This window comes from Terrapene carolina, unplaced genomic scaffold (assembly GCF_002925995.2).
Source record: "Terrapene carolina triunguis isolate 2854851 unplaced genomic scaffold, T_m_triunguis-2.0 Scaffold88, whole genome shotgun sequence".
NCBI lineage: Eukaryota > Metazoa > Chordata > Testudines > Emydidae > Terrapene > Terrapene triunguis.
This window is the reverse complement of record NW_020664439.1, coordinates 45,464,805-45,481,810: the sequence shown is the minus strand read 5'-3', so window position 1 is coordinate 45,481,810 and position 17,006 is coordinate 45,464,805. Positions and strand designations below refer to the sequence as shown.

The window sequence follows — 17,006 nt, the reverse complement described above, 5'->3', positions numbered from 1 at the left end:
GCTATTTTAAACCCCGTCATTTTGTATGTATAGTAGGAATTATGTTTTCCAATGTGCATTACATTGCACCTATCAACAATAAATTTCATCTGCCATTTCGTTGCGCAGCAGCCTAGTTTTGTGGGATCCATTTGTAATTCTCCACAGTTGGCTTTGGATTTAACTATCTTCAGTAACTTATATCAGCTACAAATTTTGCTTCCTCACTGTTTACGCACTTTTCCAGATAATTTATGTTGAACAGCACTGGTCCCAGGACAGATCCTTGAGGGACACCACTATTTACGTGTCTCCATTCTGAAAACTGGCCATTTATTCCTACCCTTTGTTTCCTGTCTTTTAACCAGTTACTGATCCCCGAGAGGATCATCCTTCTTATCCCATGACTGTTTACTTTGCTTAAAAGCCTTTGATGAGGGATCTCATCAATGGCTTTCTGAAAGTCCAAGTACACTATGTCCACTGAATCCCCCTTCGCCACATGTTTGTTGACCCCCCTCCAAGAATTCTAATAGACTGGTGAGGCATGATTTCCCTTCACACAAGCCTTATTGACTCTTCTCCAACAAATTGCGTATATCTACATTTTTGATCATTCTGTTCTTTACTATAGTTTCTACCAATTTGCCTGGTACTGAAGTTTGGCTTACCGGCCTGTAATTGCCAGGATCGCCTCTGGAGCCTTTTTAAAAGACAGCGTTACATTAGCTATCCTCCAGTCATCTGGTACAGAGGCTGATTTAAGTGATGGGTTACATACCACAGTTAGTAGTTCTGCAATTTCATATTTGAATTTTTTCAGACTATTTGGGTGAATCCTATCTGATCCCGGGGACTTACTACTGTTTAATGTATCAATTTGTTCCAAAACCTCCTCTATTGACACCTCAATCTGGGACAGTTCCTCAGATTTGTCACCTAAAAAGAATGGCTCAGGTGTGGGAATCTCCCTCACATCCTCTGCAATGGAGACCGATGCAAAGAATTCATTTAGCTTCTCTGCTGTCACTCCTCTAGGGAAAGTCAAGGTGGGGTGCAATTGAGTTTATACTGAATAGAGACAGTGGGTCGGGGGAGAGCAGCTGAGAGAGAGAAATAATTTGAGCCCAACTAACGAGAATGGTGGTGGGTTTGTTTTAATTCTCAAGTTAAGCGACAATCAGCTCATGCAGACCAGAGAGACTCACAGAGAGAAAACCCCCGAACTCGCCACAGCGTGGACGGCCCAGGGTAGCTGCTGATGTCGGAGGAGCGGCTGCTGCGCTGGGGAAGGTCCGGGACGAGGTGGTGAAAGGAAGAAAGGGAAGTGGAGAGGGAGCGAGACAGCATCTGCTCCACAGCCGGGCTGCCAGCACTGCACTTTGTGTCAGCTGTTAGCACATGGATCAGAGACATCTCTGTTGTCAGAAAAGGTTCCCATGTTTATGTGGGGAGGGTGAATTATCTTCCATGGCTCACGCGCGCCAACACATAGGAGCCAGCCAGGGAAAGGGTGAGTCAGCCTCACACAACAGCTCTTCCTTCTTCACTGGGGTCGGAGTAAAACCAGCCCCCCTCGCCTCCAGCATGGCCTCGGCAGCTCCGCCAGGCCCAGGCCCCACTGCCCTTTCCTTCTGATTTACAGTCCCTCCCTGGCGGGCGGAAGGGGAAAGCGAGGGCAGCCAGGTATGGTGCGTGTCAAACTGAGCTCCCTGCGCCTCACTGCGGGGTTCCTGGGCGAAGCTCTTTCCACCCACAGCTGCCATGGCCTTGCCCAGAGCTGCCACGGCAGAGGCATGGCACACGCTCGGACAGCCAGGCACGTAGAGGGGTGGAGGGTAACACCACACCTCATGGGGGTGTTGATGCCTCAGCTACAGCATGTCAAACCCACAGGCCGCGGGGAAGATCCTGCATCTGCACCCTGCCACGCTCCCTGAGTGGCATTTCTCTGCTGATTTCCTGCACCTCTTGGTTCTCGCCCTCCTCCCCAGGGACAGCAGGAGTAGGGGTGTCAGGAACCCAGCGCTGCCAACTCTCTTGATATCTGGCATCTTTCTGAAACCCCCAGCTGCTGGAGTCCTGGGATTCTGGGAGCATCTCAGCTCTTGTTTTCTAGGCTGTAGCCCACGTGGGTGTGGAGAAAAGCTGGGGCTGCAACTCCTAAAGGTCCCAGCACCAGGAGGCAGGGAAACAGACCCCGACATTTAGTATTTTTTAAAGTCAGATGAATTTGGGAGGCTTGGAGCTGGCGATGCTGGGAGCTGATTCCCTGCACGTCTCAGGGAGCAAGGGGGGCTTGCGGGTAATCGGGAGCACCCAGTGGGGACCAGGGTACTGGAGAAAGTTGGGGGCTACTGGGAGGGGGGTGTTGGGCTGGGACAGCCTGGAGGAGGGATTGTTGGGTGGTGGTTGAAGGTGCAGGAAGGGAGGAGAGAGCCTGGGGAGGGGGGGAGTGGGACGGGGGAGGAGGGTGAATGAGGCTGGCAGGTAGTAATGGCTGGAGCCTCAGGCTAGGGTTAGCAAGGAGACTTCTCCCAGGAGTGGGGGGGCGGGGACGGGACCTGTTGCCCTGTGACTCAGGCAGCCGGCGGGCAGCGTTACCCTGTGACCAGGGCCCAGCCCTCTGAATGACAGAGGCAGTTGCTCTGAGTTCAGTGGCCATGTCTGAACCTCTGGCCGAGCTGTTTCAGGCCCCGATGCCCTACACAGGGAAGAAGCTGGGATCAGTGGAGACAACCTGCCTCTCACTTGTTGTTTACGTCCCTCCTAGCACTAAGCCGGTCCGGTGCTGCCAGACACACCGGACAACAACCTGCAGCCGGATGGCGCCACCACCTATGCCGAAGCCAAGAGGCTGCAAAGGCATGGCCCGTGGAGTGGGACCCCAGCCAGCGAAGAGTTAATGCCCCACCTCTCTGAACCCAAATTCTGCCTTCGCTCGTACCCTCGTGCCATGGCGCAGCCCCTGGTGAGTTCGGCCTGCAAGGGGTGGGAGTGGAGATCATGCCAGGGCAGTGCTAGCGGGTGGCACAGCGACAGGAGACGTAAGCAGGGTGACTAGACACTGGACATGGCCTTCCCAACCCCCTCGCAGTCGTTGTGTCCCTCCAGGAGCCTGACTAGCGGGGAAGGCCCTGGCAGTGCCCTCAGGGGAAGGACATCTCATGCTTAAGGGCGTCCTCCCCCTCCACGCCCATCTCCTCCTCCTCCATGTTGGACAGGGGCAGCCCGTTGCCGGCGGGCAGGTGCTCGCACACCGTGCTGCGGGTGGTGACCCGGGTGACGCTGGGCGAGTACTTCCTGGAGCCCAGCCGCCTCAGGCGCCTGTGGCACATCACCTCCTTGAACATCTCCCGGAAGCGCGTGGACATCAGGTTGTAGAGGATGGGGTTGGCGGCTGAGCTCAGGTAGAAGAAGACCCCGGAGAGGATGTGGACGTACTGGAACATGTGCAGCATCCGGCCCGTCCAGTGGGAGACGAAGCTCCAGACGAGCCGGTCTGTGTGGAAGGGGGCCCAGCAGATCCCGAATACGACAACCAGCACGACTGGAAGGAAGCAGAGAAAATTACGTGGCCATTGGAGGGCGGGGGGGTGCTGGTTCTGTGCTTCGGTCCCTGACAGTCGCTGGTCTGATGGCGCAGGTTCCTTCCTGCCTCCTACTCTTTGCCTTCACCGCATTAGTTGCCATATTCTCTCTATGCAGAAGGGGAAATACTGCCAGGGCACGACACTGATAAAAGCCTGCATCCTGCCCTCTCTAATGCCTGGCTCACATAGGACAGCGAGGGTGGCCCCAGGAGTAGAGGTAGCTTGGGCCATAGGTAACCGAGGTTCAATTTCTGACTTTACCACAGAGGGATAACAACCTACTGATACTGCCAACTAACATTTACCTTGAGTCATAAAGGCCTGCGGTCAGGCCCGCCGACAGGGGGGAGGCAAAGGGGGAAATTGCCCAGGGGCCTGGGCGATTTAAAAGGCCCCAGGGCCCCCAGCTGCTGCGGTGGTAGATAGGAGCCCCGGGCCCTTTTAAATTGTCCAAGTGGGCCGCAGGACTCCTAGGCGCGTGTGGGGTGGCACCGGCGGTGCTGAAGACAGCCGGGCAGGCATGTGGAAGCCCTGGCCATGCTGGAGGAGCACCCATTGACCGTTCTGCCCTGGGGCCCAGAATTGCTGTTGCCTGTGGTGCTGCGAGTTGTGGGTTCTTTCCCTGCTGATGACCCATTTCGGGGTGGTGGTATGTACCTCTAACATGCCACCTTAGGGTAAACACCCATTTCTTTCATAGCCCTCAGGTGACTGATTTACAGCCTCCTTATTACAGTACTTACCGTAGCTGGCATCATACAGCCATGGGAAGGAAACGGGCCCTTACAGTAAATGAGACATAAACCTACGAAGAGTTTAGTGGCTGCAGGATGGGCAGAGAGACAACAGAAAAAGGCAGGAGGTTTTGGTTGGTTCTGGCTGGCAGGCATGTCACTGGCGCTGCGTTTCTTCAGATATAGTCTACTGGTTTATTTGAATTAAGGGCAAGACACAAAAATAGGAGTGGATGGCTGGCAGTTAAAATGAAGCCCAAATACCACTTTGATGGGCATGATAGATAGATAGATAGATAGGGTATATGGGGATAGATAGATAGAGGGTGGGGTGTATGGGGATAGATAGATAGATAGATAGATAGATGATGGGGTGGATGGGGATAGATAGATAGATAGATAGATAGATAGATAGATAGATAGATAGAGTGGATGGGGATAGATAGATGGTGGGGGTGTATGGGGATAGATAGATAGATAGATAGATTATATGGGGTATATAGGGATAGATAGATGGGGGGGTGTATGGGGATAGATAGATAGATTATAAGAATTTGAAGGAATGAGGTTGCTCATTGCGGTGAAAGGACGCTGATTTATGTCATGACATATCATTAGCTATCATGACATGTCACACAGCAGTTCATTGGTTTTGCATCACATGGTTTGTAACATTCCACAAGGCATGATGTGCATTCAATAGAGTTTATAAAATCAATAGCTCATCAAAAGTTAACAAAGGGTTAGCTGTTTTAATAACTGGTTAATCAACTGTCATAGAATCCAGCAAGTCAATAGACTGCTTGTAACCATCTATAACATGTCCTACACCTGTCTGTAACGTGAAACATCTATTAACCCTTTGTAAACCATTTATAAATAGACCCCTAATATAAAGTGTGACCCAGTTCTTTCCCAGCCTCCACCCTCCATAAGAAATATAAGAGACATAAGAACGGCCAAACTGGGTCAGACCAAAGGTCCATCTAGCCCAGTATCCTGTCCTCTGACAGTGGCCAATGCCAGGTGCCCCAGAGGGAATGAACAGAACAGGGCAATTTTCCAGTGATCTGTCCCCTGCCATCCGGCAATCTGTGCGATTCCCTGTAACTATCGCTCCCTCGTGCCCCTCTGATGTCTCGGACCTTCACCCAGTCTCAGCGGGTTTTTCTTTCCCTCCCCTGTCTGTTCTTTTTGCTTCATTCTGCTCTCGTCCTCTCTCTGCTGCCACTCCTCTCCAGCCAGCAGTTGCTAAGTGTGGTCACATTAACTGGCTTTGGCCCTTGTCCCCCTTCCGTTCGTTATCCTGTCTCCGGTGTTTGTTTCTCTGTCACCTTCCCCAAGCTCCTTGACAAACACAGCTCCTTTCCCCCGCGACCCCAGAGAGGGCTGCGCCCGTTGCCCCAGGATACGCACCCGGTAGAAATCAGGTGCCTGGTCTCGAAGGGTTTGTTTATCCTGGTTAAATACACGGCCCTGGCGCCGACGGGAACGGAGCGCCACGCCCCAGAGTCCGGGCGTGGATTCACGGGCTGGTGACCGGAGCCCGACTGGCAGCCCTGGAGCCTTCCCAGCAGCGGCAATGGGGTCATGAGACAACCTGGTTCCCAGCTCTGCTCCCCCCAGGCCTCCCCAGCTGCTGAACATGCTGGTTCCCCTCCAGGGGGCAGGCAGCCTCCTGCCTTCGCTGCCTTGGCAGCTCCTGTCCAGCTCCATGCCAGGATGTTCCCGGCCCCTCCTGCGGCCGTGAGCTGCCTGATGCCAGTGTAAAGGAACTGTTGGTCCCTTACTAAACTCCGGGGGGGGGGGGGGGGGTTCCTGGTTGGGTAGCTCCCAGTACCAAAAGAAAGGGGAAGGGTCGATGGGAAATTAGACCCCTGAGACTGACAGTCCCCAGGAGCAACGCTCCAGGTCAGCCGGATTGACGGGGCAGGCTAATCAGGGAGTCAGGGGGGTCCCGTCTTCCTTGTGAGCTGGAATGGCCTGGGTCAGACAGAGTGGGGCTGACTTAAGGGGAGAGCAGGGCCCTGCCAGCCAGAGAACCAGAGAAGCAGCCCCGGGAGCAGGTCAGTGCTGGGAGGAGAACTGCAGCAACCTGGGCAGGGGCCCGGGATGTGTGAGGGACAGACTGTGAACTGCCCTGACATCCCAGAGACACTGGTTGTGACGTCCCCGGGCCACAGAGCGGGGTGACGGGTTTCCTTTCACCTTTCCCATTTTTTCCTTATTCGTTTTTAATTGGTTGCTGTTTAATAACTTGTATTTGCTTTGAGCTGTATGCAAGGATCAATTGGTCTGGGAAGCGTCCAGTGTGGAGAGAGCGGGGACACCCTCGCCCCTGCCCTAAGTGACCACGACAAGGTTGGGGGTCGAGCCCTGCAGGAATCCTGGGCCCAGCCTTGTCGGGGTTACGAGGACTCTGCCACCCGGGCGAGTGGAAGGGGAGTCCCGAGGTCAGGCAGAGTGCGGGAGGGGAGCGGCAGGCACCCACCCACCGCTGCCCGGGGAGCGCCAGGCTGCCCGAAAGGCTGAACTCGGGGTTAATGGGATTCTGCTGGCGTTTCACTTGGACGGGTGTTTATTTTTCCAGCGAAGCTCACGCCCCCGGCTGCAGCTGAATGGGGCGGAGGGGAATCCGGAGTCGATTTGGAATGGGGCCTCTTCCTTTGAAATGCTCGGTCCCAAGAGAGGCCAGGCACCATGCCCAACTGGGGGCCACCTGGGCAGCTTGGGTGGCACGCAGCAGTTTGCAGCACCCTGCATACCAGGTGAACTCCTGGCTGCCTGGTTAGCTGGGGGCCGAGCAGGAGGCCTGAAAAGGGATTTCAGTCCTTACAGGAATTATGGATCCAGGGGACAGCAATGTCCCAGCTAACCCGAACGTCACTTAATCGGGATTTGTTTGTACAAGGCCCACATAGACCACGCTACCCCTAATAACGATTTATGTTTCTAGTGTCCCTTTCCTCCCCAGCTGCATCACCAGCGACACGCAGGTGGCAGCAGAGGCCAGGGCCGATGAGAGGGGGGAAGCCGGTACAAATTAACGGGGCCCGGCGGTCCAGAAGGGGGCCCGGGGTCCGGCTTCCCTACCCCCCCTCGTCGGCTCTGTTTAGCCGGTCCGCCCTTGCTGGGGGGGGGCGGCCCTGGCGGAGGCACCCAGATACTCCAGTGATGGTAGCTAGATTAGACAGAGTAAAATGCAGCTGTTTCTGGGGTGGAGTCCCACCATGGGGACACAGGAATTTCTAACGCTCAGCCTGCTCCTCTGGTCGCCTCTGTTTGGATCAAGATGGAGCAATGCATTCTGGGACACGTCGTCTCTGCGGGCTGCACCTCGGCCTTAGAGACGGGCCAGGCCTAGGAAGCGTTGCAGGGAGCCCTGTGGGGCCACGTGCTCAACCAAATGGCCTCAGGGCCGCTGAGCTCACTGTTGCAGGGTGGCATGGGGGACCGGGCCGGGCTGGGCTCCCCATTTGGCTTCCCGCTCCCAGCTCCCATAACTCTCCTCGCTCTGGCTAAGTGGAGTCACCCGAGGGTGCGGGCGGGATAACCCTTCGCCCCTCTGACATCCCCCTGGGGGTGTCCCCACTGAGCAGAGAAGCCGCTGCAGGGCCATTGGTACCTGGGGGTCTCGCTCTCTCACCCAGCAGCAGAGCGGCTTTGGCACATCCACACACTGCATCTACCCCACAGCACCGATCCCCTAACAGAATCATAGAAATGCAGGGCTGGAAGGGACCGGGAGAGGTCGTCTAGTCCAGTCCCCTGCACTGAGGCAGGGCTAAGTATTATCTGAGACCATCCCTGACAGGTGTTTGTCCAACCTGCTCTTAAAAATCCCCAATGATGGAGATTCCACAACCTCCCTCGGCAATTTATTCCAGCGCTTAACCACCCTGACAGTTAGGAAGTTTTTCAAATGTCTGATCTAAACCTCCCTTGCTGCAATTTAAGCCCATTGCTTCTTGTCCTGTCCTCAGTGGTTAAGGAGAACAATTTATCACCCTCCTCCTTATAACAATCTTGTACATACTTGAAGCCTGTTCTCATGTCTTCCCTCAGTCTTCTCTTCTCCAGACTAAACTAACCAGTTTTTTTTTCAATCTTTCCCCGCAGGCCATGTTTTCGTTGCTCTCCTCTGGACTTTCTCCAATTTGTTACTTCTTTTCCAAAGGGTGGCGCCCAGAACTGGACACAATACTCCAGTTGAGGCCTTACCCGTGCTGAGTAGCGCGGAAGAATGACTTCTCGTGTCTTGCTTACAACACGCCTGCTAACATAGCCCAGAAGGATGTTTGCTTTTTTTGCAGCAGTGTCACATTGACCATTCCTATTTAGTCTGTGATCCACTCTAATCCCCAGATCCTTTTCTGCAATGCTCCTTCCTCGGCCGTCATTTCCCAGTTTGTACGTGTGCAATTCCTTCCAAAGCGGAGTACTTTGCATTTGCCCCTAATGAATCTCATCCTATTTATTTCAGACCAGTTCTCTAGTGTGTCGAGATCGTGTTGAATCCTAATCCTCTCCTCCAAAGTGCTTGCAACCCCTCCAGCTCTGCTGTTGGGATGAGGGGCGCTGAGTTACGTCCAACCGCGGCACACTGCATTGTGGGGACCCGCTGAGCCAGTGTGGTGGCAATGCTTGTGGCATCCCTGGGGACGGGACACCTTTGCAGCCAGCGCCACGTCAAGCCAAGCCTGAGTTCAAACCCCAGGCACTGTTGCAGGAGGACACGAGGCCCTGTGCAGGCATGGGAAGCTCAGGACCGTCCCAGCCAATGCTTGTTTGCAATGCTAGCCTGTCTCTGCATGGCAAGGCCAGAACAAAAGGGATTCACTCCCCTCCCCACCCCCCCCGGCTTGTTGATCTGCTTTCTGGGGGCAGCCGGGGAAGCAGGTTGTAGAAAGGACGTGAGGTCTGGTTAACATCTCTCCCTCTCTCTCTCGCCAGGGCCGCTCTGCCACGTGGCTTTGCTTCTTGGCAAGCACGGGGCCTTCGCTCAGCCTACAGCCAAAGCATTGCAGCCCTGGGGAGCACTGCAGGTCAGCAGACAGCCACAAAGCTCCGGCTGGCTTGGCCTCCCCGCGGGCACCTTCCCTGGGAAACGTTTCCTGCCCTGGATTGTGTCTGTGCCCGAGCGAAACCCACCAGCCAGCCAAGGCCTCCCTGGAAGCCCGCTGCGTTTATTAGCCAAATGAAGCAGCCCTCCATTAATGGAGTAATCACCATCCCGACCCTGGGCACCTCTCGGAGATTAACGAGCGGCTGGGAGAGCTGCTGGCTCAGATCTCTTATCTCCGGCCCGTTGCCAACTCCCAGCTGCTTAGTGCTACTGTGATAAGAGCCTCTTTCCCTAGCTGCTGCACCACGCTGACACCAGCCAGGACCTGGGATGGACACGGTACGCGGAGAACCCACACGTCCCAGCCGTCCTCTCTCGCACTGTGGTTGGAGGGATGCTGGATGTTGCTTGGGACTCACCCCTCAGAGGAGAAGCCAACGGCAGGCGTGCTAGGCATGCAGTGAGCGCCAGCCAGGCACGCCGTGGCACCTGATTCCAGGACGCCGTTTCCACCCGGGCCAAGCGGGTGCAAAATGGCACCCGATCAGAACGGTGACGTTTTACACCCACTTTCCCCAGCTGCAAAGGGGGACGCGGGCGAGAATCGGGCCCAGGAGCCGGAACCCGCCTTGGCTAGTCAGAACTCGACCTCCGCGCATCTCGCTTTAAAATAACGACTACGCGGCAGATCTCCGCTCAAGTGCGGCGCCAAAGCCGCGTTTCCAGGAACATAGCGCTGGGCTGCGGTTACCCACGCCCCTCTCCCTGCAAGGCATCCGGCACTAACATACCACCAGGGCACTGCAGCAAGGCACAGCCCAGTCACACCTCTGCGGCGTAGCACACAGTGCCGCTTGGCTGCTATACGGCACGGCACCGAGATCCTGGAAAGGAAGCCTTGGGCATAACCCAGACCGTCAGCGCCACAGGACAGGGCCTGTAGCCTCTCTCTCTGTACAGCACCATGCATTCTGGGGCTCTTCCTAATTAATAGGAGGTTCCCCTGGAACGTGTGAGCCCCACAATGCACTCTCATGCATGCAGGGCGACCAGATAGCAAGTGTGAGAGATTGGGAGGGGGTGGGGGGTAATAGGCAGACAGAGCCCCAAGTATTGGGAATGTTCCTATAAAATTGGGATGTCGGGTCAGCCGACACGCATGCCCCTTCCCTGTACACCCAGCAACACACATGGCCGGCTAATGCAGCCCTGCTTTGCTGTCCCCACGCACCCACCCAATCTGGAAAGGTGCATCGGAAGACACCTGTTGAGTGACATGCTGGAGCAGCAAAGTCACACTGGCAGCGCAACACCAGCACCGCAAGCATGAAGGCAACAACGCTGAGAGACGTACACACACGCGCACACACACAGAGGTACACACACACACACACACAGAGGTACACACACACACACACAGAGGTACACACGCACACGCGCACACACACAGAGGTGTACACGCACACACACCCACACAGGTATGCGCGTGTGCACACGCACACACAGACAGACACAGTAAACACAGCCAAAGGGGTCAACTGGACTAAATGAGCGTGACTCCATTGACTTGGATGGGGGCTACGTCGATTTCCACCCGCAGAGGATCTGGCCCAAGATGCCTGTGTTGCACATGGGCCTGGGTATCTATGTACAAGCGGAGCGAGGGGCTGGGTTTGTTAGGAGTCTGAGCCGCCGGCTGGCTGCGCTCACAGAGCGCTGCACTGCGAGGGGGAAACGCTAGGGTCCCGGCGGGCAGGGGCTGGGGCACTGATGGGGGGCAATATGCCAAGATCTAGAAGGGAGCAAGTCCCATCCAGCAGGCTGGCCATCTGCAGGGCAGCTTTGGGGCGCTCTGGGTGCAGCCCTCACCCAGCCCCTCCTCAGCTCCCCTGGAAAGCCCACTCCCCAGGAGGCTGCTAGGACTGTGCGTGGCGAACAGGAGTCCGGCCAAGAGCTGCATCCCAGCACTACCCAGGGGAGTTGGGACCTGCTGCTCCGGTGCTCCTAACTCCCAGTCCCTCTGCAAAGGGACGCCAGGCTCCCAAGGGGACGGGCGGTGCTGCTCTCACTTAGCAGGGGGTTGGGTGGCTCTGCCTCGAAGGGCCTGAGTGCGGAGACTGCCGTAGCTGGAGGGGCAGGTGAGCTAACGCTAGGTCACCCAAGGATCCCTGGCTCAAATCCCTAGGCCGGTTGCTGTCCGCCTGTACCAGATGAAGGGGGTGGATCGCCTCCCTGCAGGGGACTTTCTCCAGTGCATGTACTCCTAGGGGCTTGCAGAGAGACTGCACGGAGCCTGGCCTGTTCCGGTCTGGACTGCTCAGGCCTTCCAGATCTGCAGTCCCCTTTGCAACGCCTTGGAGCTGGGCTGCATCCGCCCACCACCACTCTGCTGCGTGGTGCCCAGGTCCCCTTGGAGCTCCCATTTGGTCCTGCACTCTAGCAGCTGGGCTGCAGGACGCGGGGTGCCTGCCCTAGCCGCCCAGTGAAAACGCAGGCTGGGGATGCCTCTCCCTGCACCTTCTGTGATGCAGGGGACCAGCCGCCGAGGTGACTCACGAGCTCTCCCCGGCCTCGCCCCCCTCATCTCCACTTACACAGCATCTTAGTCACCTGCCTCCTCCTGATCTTCTGCTGCTGGACGCGGATGTTGTGGTAGTCGCAGTCCCCGCCCGATTTGGCCTCCAGGGCTTGTAGCATCTTCTCCTTCTTCAGCTGCAGCCCGATGAGCAGGTAAAGGATGCTGATGGTGCCCATGGGCAGGAAGAAGAAGAGGATGGTGGTGATCTGGATGATGAGGTTGTAAATCAGGCGGGGTTTCACCAGGGTGCAGATGGCCGAGTCCGGCACCACCCCCCTGCCCGGCACATAGAGGGGCTGGATACCGTGCAGGCTGGTGTTGGGGATGGAGCAGAGCACGGACAACACCCAGACCGTGACGATGACCCGCTTGGCGTGCTTCCTGGTCACCACGTACTTGGCCTTGAGCGGGTGGACCACCGCGATGTAGCGCTCCACGCTCAGCGCCGTCACGTTGAGGATGGAGGCGAAGCAGACTGCCTCAAAGAGCAGCGTCTTGAAGTAGCAGCCCCCGGCGCCCAGGAGGAAGGGGTAGTTGCTCCACATCTCGTAGAGCTCCAGCGGCATGCCCAACAGCAGCACCAGCAGGTCGGAGACGGCCAGGCTGAACAGGTAATAGTTCGTGGGCGTCCTCATGAACCGGTGGCGCACGATGACCAGGCAGGTCAGCGTGTTGCCGATGGCCCCCACCATGAAGATCAGCAGGTAGGTGGCGCAGACTGGGATGAAGAAGCCGGATCTCCGGGGGCCCAGGTATTTGTCCTGCAGCTGCTCCACCGTCAGGTTCAAGTCCTTGGGGTCGACGTGGCTAAAGGCAGTCTCCTGCTGGCTTCGGTTGCACAGATCCTGGTAGTCCAGCAGCGCGGGGAGGTCTCTGTGGGGCAGGCTGGAGCAGTTGGCGGAGGGATACATGGTCTCCCGCTGCAAAGAGACTGGACTGGATTAGAGAGATGCCTTAAAGCCACCCTCATTCCCATCCCCAGCGGCAGCTCCTCAACCGTCCTCTCTTCACTGCCAGAGGTGCTCGGCTAGGCAGGGCCCAGCATGGGCCTCCATGTCGCAGGTGAACCGTGAGCGCTTCGGGGTCACTGGGACCGGACCAGGAGCTGTCTAGGATGCTGGCAAGTGGCCAGCCTGGGGTGGACTGAATGGCAGCCCCACGACACCGCGGGGCTGCAGCGGGTTGAAATGCAACCCGGGCCAGCGCATGCTCCTCGGGAACGATGGGCCCGGGCCACGGCTAACGCAGCCTGCCGTGCCCCGAGGGGGACCCCGAGCCTGGCTTGGCCCGGCCGTGCTGTCACCAGCTATCTGTGCTGCAGGCCGGGGGAGAGCTGCCGTAAGGGGCATGGGGGCATCTCATGCGGCGGCAGCTTTCCAAGCACCAGCGCAGCAGGTGCATGTGAAAAATCCCCACTCTGCCTGGCGCAGGGGAGGGGGGAATACGGGCAGTGCTGCTGGCTTGCTCCTATGCCAAAATTTGGCCCTTGACCCGAATTTACAAAACCCTGGGGCCACGTGCCAGGGAAAAGTCACTGGGTGACTGGGCTGGATGGGCCAGTCTGCATCATTGCCAGGTGGGGTTTTTAAAACCTCCAGCCTCACCCAAACCTGCCCCCCAAACCTCCCCGCTCCCTACAGCCCTGTCCCTCCAAACCCCACCCCTCAACACTCCCCACTCGGTACAATCCAATCCATGGTTTCACTCCTTCCTCTCTACACCCCTCCTCATCCACCCCCTACAAAAGCCAGGCCTGGCAGAAGCTTCTGTCTAGCACAAATTTGCCTGTCCCGAGTATAACCAGATCTGTCTCCAGGAGACCCTGTGGCCTCCCGAACCATGTTACAAACAGACGTTCCCCCCCGCACAGCCGGAGCCTGCTGCATTTCCCTAACTCCGCACATGTGAAGAGCGCCAAGAAGCCGGGCACAGCTCAGTCCCGTGGGGCTCTTTTTGCCTGGCTCAGGAAAATGCTACTTCAGTCGCTCCCGTCTCGCAGAGTAGCCTTCCCTGGCTGCATGGGCCGGGGCTGCCAGGGCCGTGTTATTCAGAGGGTCAGTGTCATCCGATTACCAGTCCCAGGGGTGCTCGGCTAGACTGGCCCCGTCTCTTTCTAGCAAAGCTTTCTCGGCAGCCGTTAACACCATCTCCATGTGGCTGTTCTCCGCCCCCCGCACACAGGCAAGAAGCGAAGCCAGGATGCAATTTTACAGTCAACCCAGAAAAGCTCTGGGCTATCGCCCCAGTTCAAACTTCCCTAGCTGGGCGACGGGGATACAGGGACGGCCATAACATCATCCTGGGGAAAATGGCTCTTCATCCCAGTGCTCTCCGGTCCAGGGGACAATTTACACTGGGTGCTAGATTAAATGCAAAACCCTCGGCAGGACAGGGACCAGGGCTTGGGCTTTGCCAGCTTAACAAACAGGCCGGGAAAAAAAATCTCTGGTGCTTTCAACTTCACGTCCATGTCCTTTCAGATCCTCCCTGAAAGCCTCTGCCAATTCTCTCGCCTTTCCCTTCGCCCTCCTTCTGCTCTGTTAGTCACCTGGGGACGCAGATGGGGAGGGAAGACACCACTTTGCATCGTGCTAGTCACGGCCAGGACTTCCAAGGGGTTGTATTTCCCTCCCATCTGTTTGCAGCGGAGAAACACATCCTTGACTCCTTTAGCTCTGCGAGGGGGTTATTGCCACCCTGGGGTGCAGCGCATGCTAAAGATGCTCTAAAAAAAATAATCAAGTGGCTTTGAAAGAGCCCCACAGGCAAGGGGCAGCCCGAGGGGACGCTGACACGGCCACCAGTGCTGCTGGTGGGGGAATGAATCGAGTTCTGGTTTTTTATTTGTGCTCGGTGATGGAAAAGACATAAATAACTCCGCTCCCGTCCTGAAGTGCTGACACAGTCTAATAGACTCAGGAAGGCAAATCGCCTTGCAGGGGAGATGCCACCTCTTAAGTGACAGAGGCAGAGATTTCTCTTCTCCTGCTTGGCACACGGACTCTTGGCCAGGACGGGGCCACCCCTTTAAGTGGAAACCTCGCTCCCTGCCCCCCAAAACCATCTCGGGCACGGAGAGCACTGGCCAGGCAGGCTGTGTATGCAGCACTAAACCCACACGCTGCTCACAGCCAGCTCAAAGCTGCAGGCAAAGTCCAATTTAACAGCCAGGAGAAGTTTAAGCTGAGACTGGTCCCTTATTACTTAACAGGATTCTAATAAAACAGTCACATTCAATAATAAACTTACACTCACTCGCCTGCTTCCCAGAGTCTGTCTACAGAACCTATATCCAGTGTCTGTCTAGCCGTCCATCTCTCTGTCTGTCCATACACCGATCCCATCTATCACTCCAGGACACATCCAGCATCTGTCTGTTTATCCGATGTCTGTCTATCCAGCCAGCCATCCACCTGCCCTGGAATGTGCATCCATCCATTCACACCTGCACCGTGTCTGCCCCTGGGACTGCAGTTTCGGAGTTTTATCACATTTCCTCCACGCCTGATACAGAATACGTCTCGTTGGTTCCAGCCGTACCGCCCCAGCCCGTCGGCTCCCCTTGCCTCGCTCCTCTCCACGCAGCTTGCTAAAGCGAGAGCAGGATTTTAGCCCCGCCGCTGCTCTATTTTCAGATGCTGCCCCCTGTCTTAGGAACACGCCCGTCACCCTCCAAACTGTCTGCTTTTTCCAAGCCGTGGGAATCCACTTTTTCTCCACCACCTAGCGACTTGGAGCGGGGCGATCGGGGTTCCCGGACACCCAACGCGACGTTCATTTTCCAGAACCACCACAACAAAAAAAGCAAAATCCAGATTTCGTTCTGGCAGAGGGGGACGCTCACCTTGCTACGCAGCCCGGCTGCAGAAAGCCTTCTCCGGGCTTCCAGCCTTGCTCATTTTCCAAGCTCCCTCGGAGAGTTTGGAGGAGGCGAAGAGGAGACGGTTAAAGTCTTCACTCCATCTCAGCGCTGGGGCGTGTGCGTGTGAGCTTGTGACAGACTGGAGGGAAAAAGCATCAATGAATGGGGAGGCTGCCTGCCTCGGGGTGGGGGGGCCGAGTGAGGGCTGGAGGGGGGGCTGCCTGTAGCTGCTGGCTTTTCAAGCACCACCAGGGGGCATTGCAGTCTAGTCTCTAATCCCAGCTGAGGCGCTGGATCCGGGGAAGGGGCTTTGTGTTGCAGCCAGGGCCATGGCAGGCCCCCCCCTCAGGGCCTGGGCCTTTGGCCCACGCCGGAGGCTGGTTAGAAGTGGAGGCAGCAGGACTGGGCAGAGTGAGGGACCTGCAGCTGGGAAGTAGCCTGTAACCCCAGAGCGGAGCAGCTCTGTCGTTAGAGGGAGAGGGTCGGATCGGGCTGCACGCTGCACTTTCCTGGCCCGGGCGTCCTCTCTCCTTCGGTGCCCCCCGCAGCAGGAGGCGTGAGATGTTCGCCTGCCTCGCTCTGCAGCCTGGGTCAGCTCAGAGCCCCGTCTGAGGCCGTCCCCGCCATGTGGGACGTAGCTTGGGACGTGTCAGGGGCCGTGGTGAATTCAGAGGGGTCTGGGGCCAGCCAGGCGGCCTGGGTGGAACCGGAACCGTTAGCTAATCCCGACGTGCAACCCACGTGGGATTCGACTCTGGGAGCCTCATGGGGCTCTGCAGCCTGCTGGTCCGTATGCACCCCCAACTCCTGACCCGGGGCCCCCCTGCTGTTCCAATCCTAAGCTCCTCCATCTCCTCGGCCTACTAACTGCACCCACCATTTATGGATATGAGCAGGGGGATGAGACGCAGCAGATCCATTGGCATTGCAAACCACACGGTGCCACCGCAGAAGGGAAGGTGTCCCCTTGGCCCACCAGAGCGATGCTGGGCAAGTCACTGATCAGTCCTAGCCTGGGTTGAGCCGCCCTGTGCCCTTTCTGCCGGGGGAGCCCAAAACGCTTTACAAACATTAGCAAAGCCTCACAACCCCCGTGGGATGTTTCACGAGCCCCCTTCTACAGCCATGGAAATGACTTACCCTCAGGCACGTTGGTGGCAGAGGTGGGCTTGATCCCGGTGCCCTGACAAGTCCC

The 17,006-nt window shown here is 57.0% G+C and overlaps 1 protein-coding gene across 1 annotated transcript; it reads right to left on the bottom strand.

Annotated features, from left to right (window-relative positions):
* Positions 1-3,128: 3,128 nt before the first annotated feature.
* On the bottom strand, positions 3,129-12,860 carry NMUR1 (neuromedin U receptor 1). Its single transcript, XM_024206337.2, has 2 exons — positions 11,966-12,860; positions 3,129-3,529 (listed from the first exon to the last, which is right to left on the bottom strand). The coding sequence occupies exons 1-2, from the start codon at positions 12,858-12,860 to the stop codon at positions 3,129-3,131; spliced, it is 1,296 nt and encodes a 431-aa protein (XP_024062105.1).
* Positions 12,861-17,006: the final 4,146 nt, after the last annotated feature.

Bases quoted from the DNA above. Each gene is read 5' to 3' on its own strand.
- NMUR1 (XM_024206337.2), bottom strand. From the start codon at position 12,860: ATGTATCCCTCCGCCAACTGCTCCAGCCTGCCCCACAGAGACCTCCCC. The intron at 3,530-11,965 runs GTAAGTGGAGAT...GCTTCCTTCCAG, and splicing joins GCAGGTGACTAAGATGCTGT to TCGTGCTGGTTGTCGTATTC.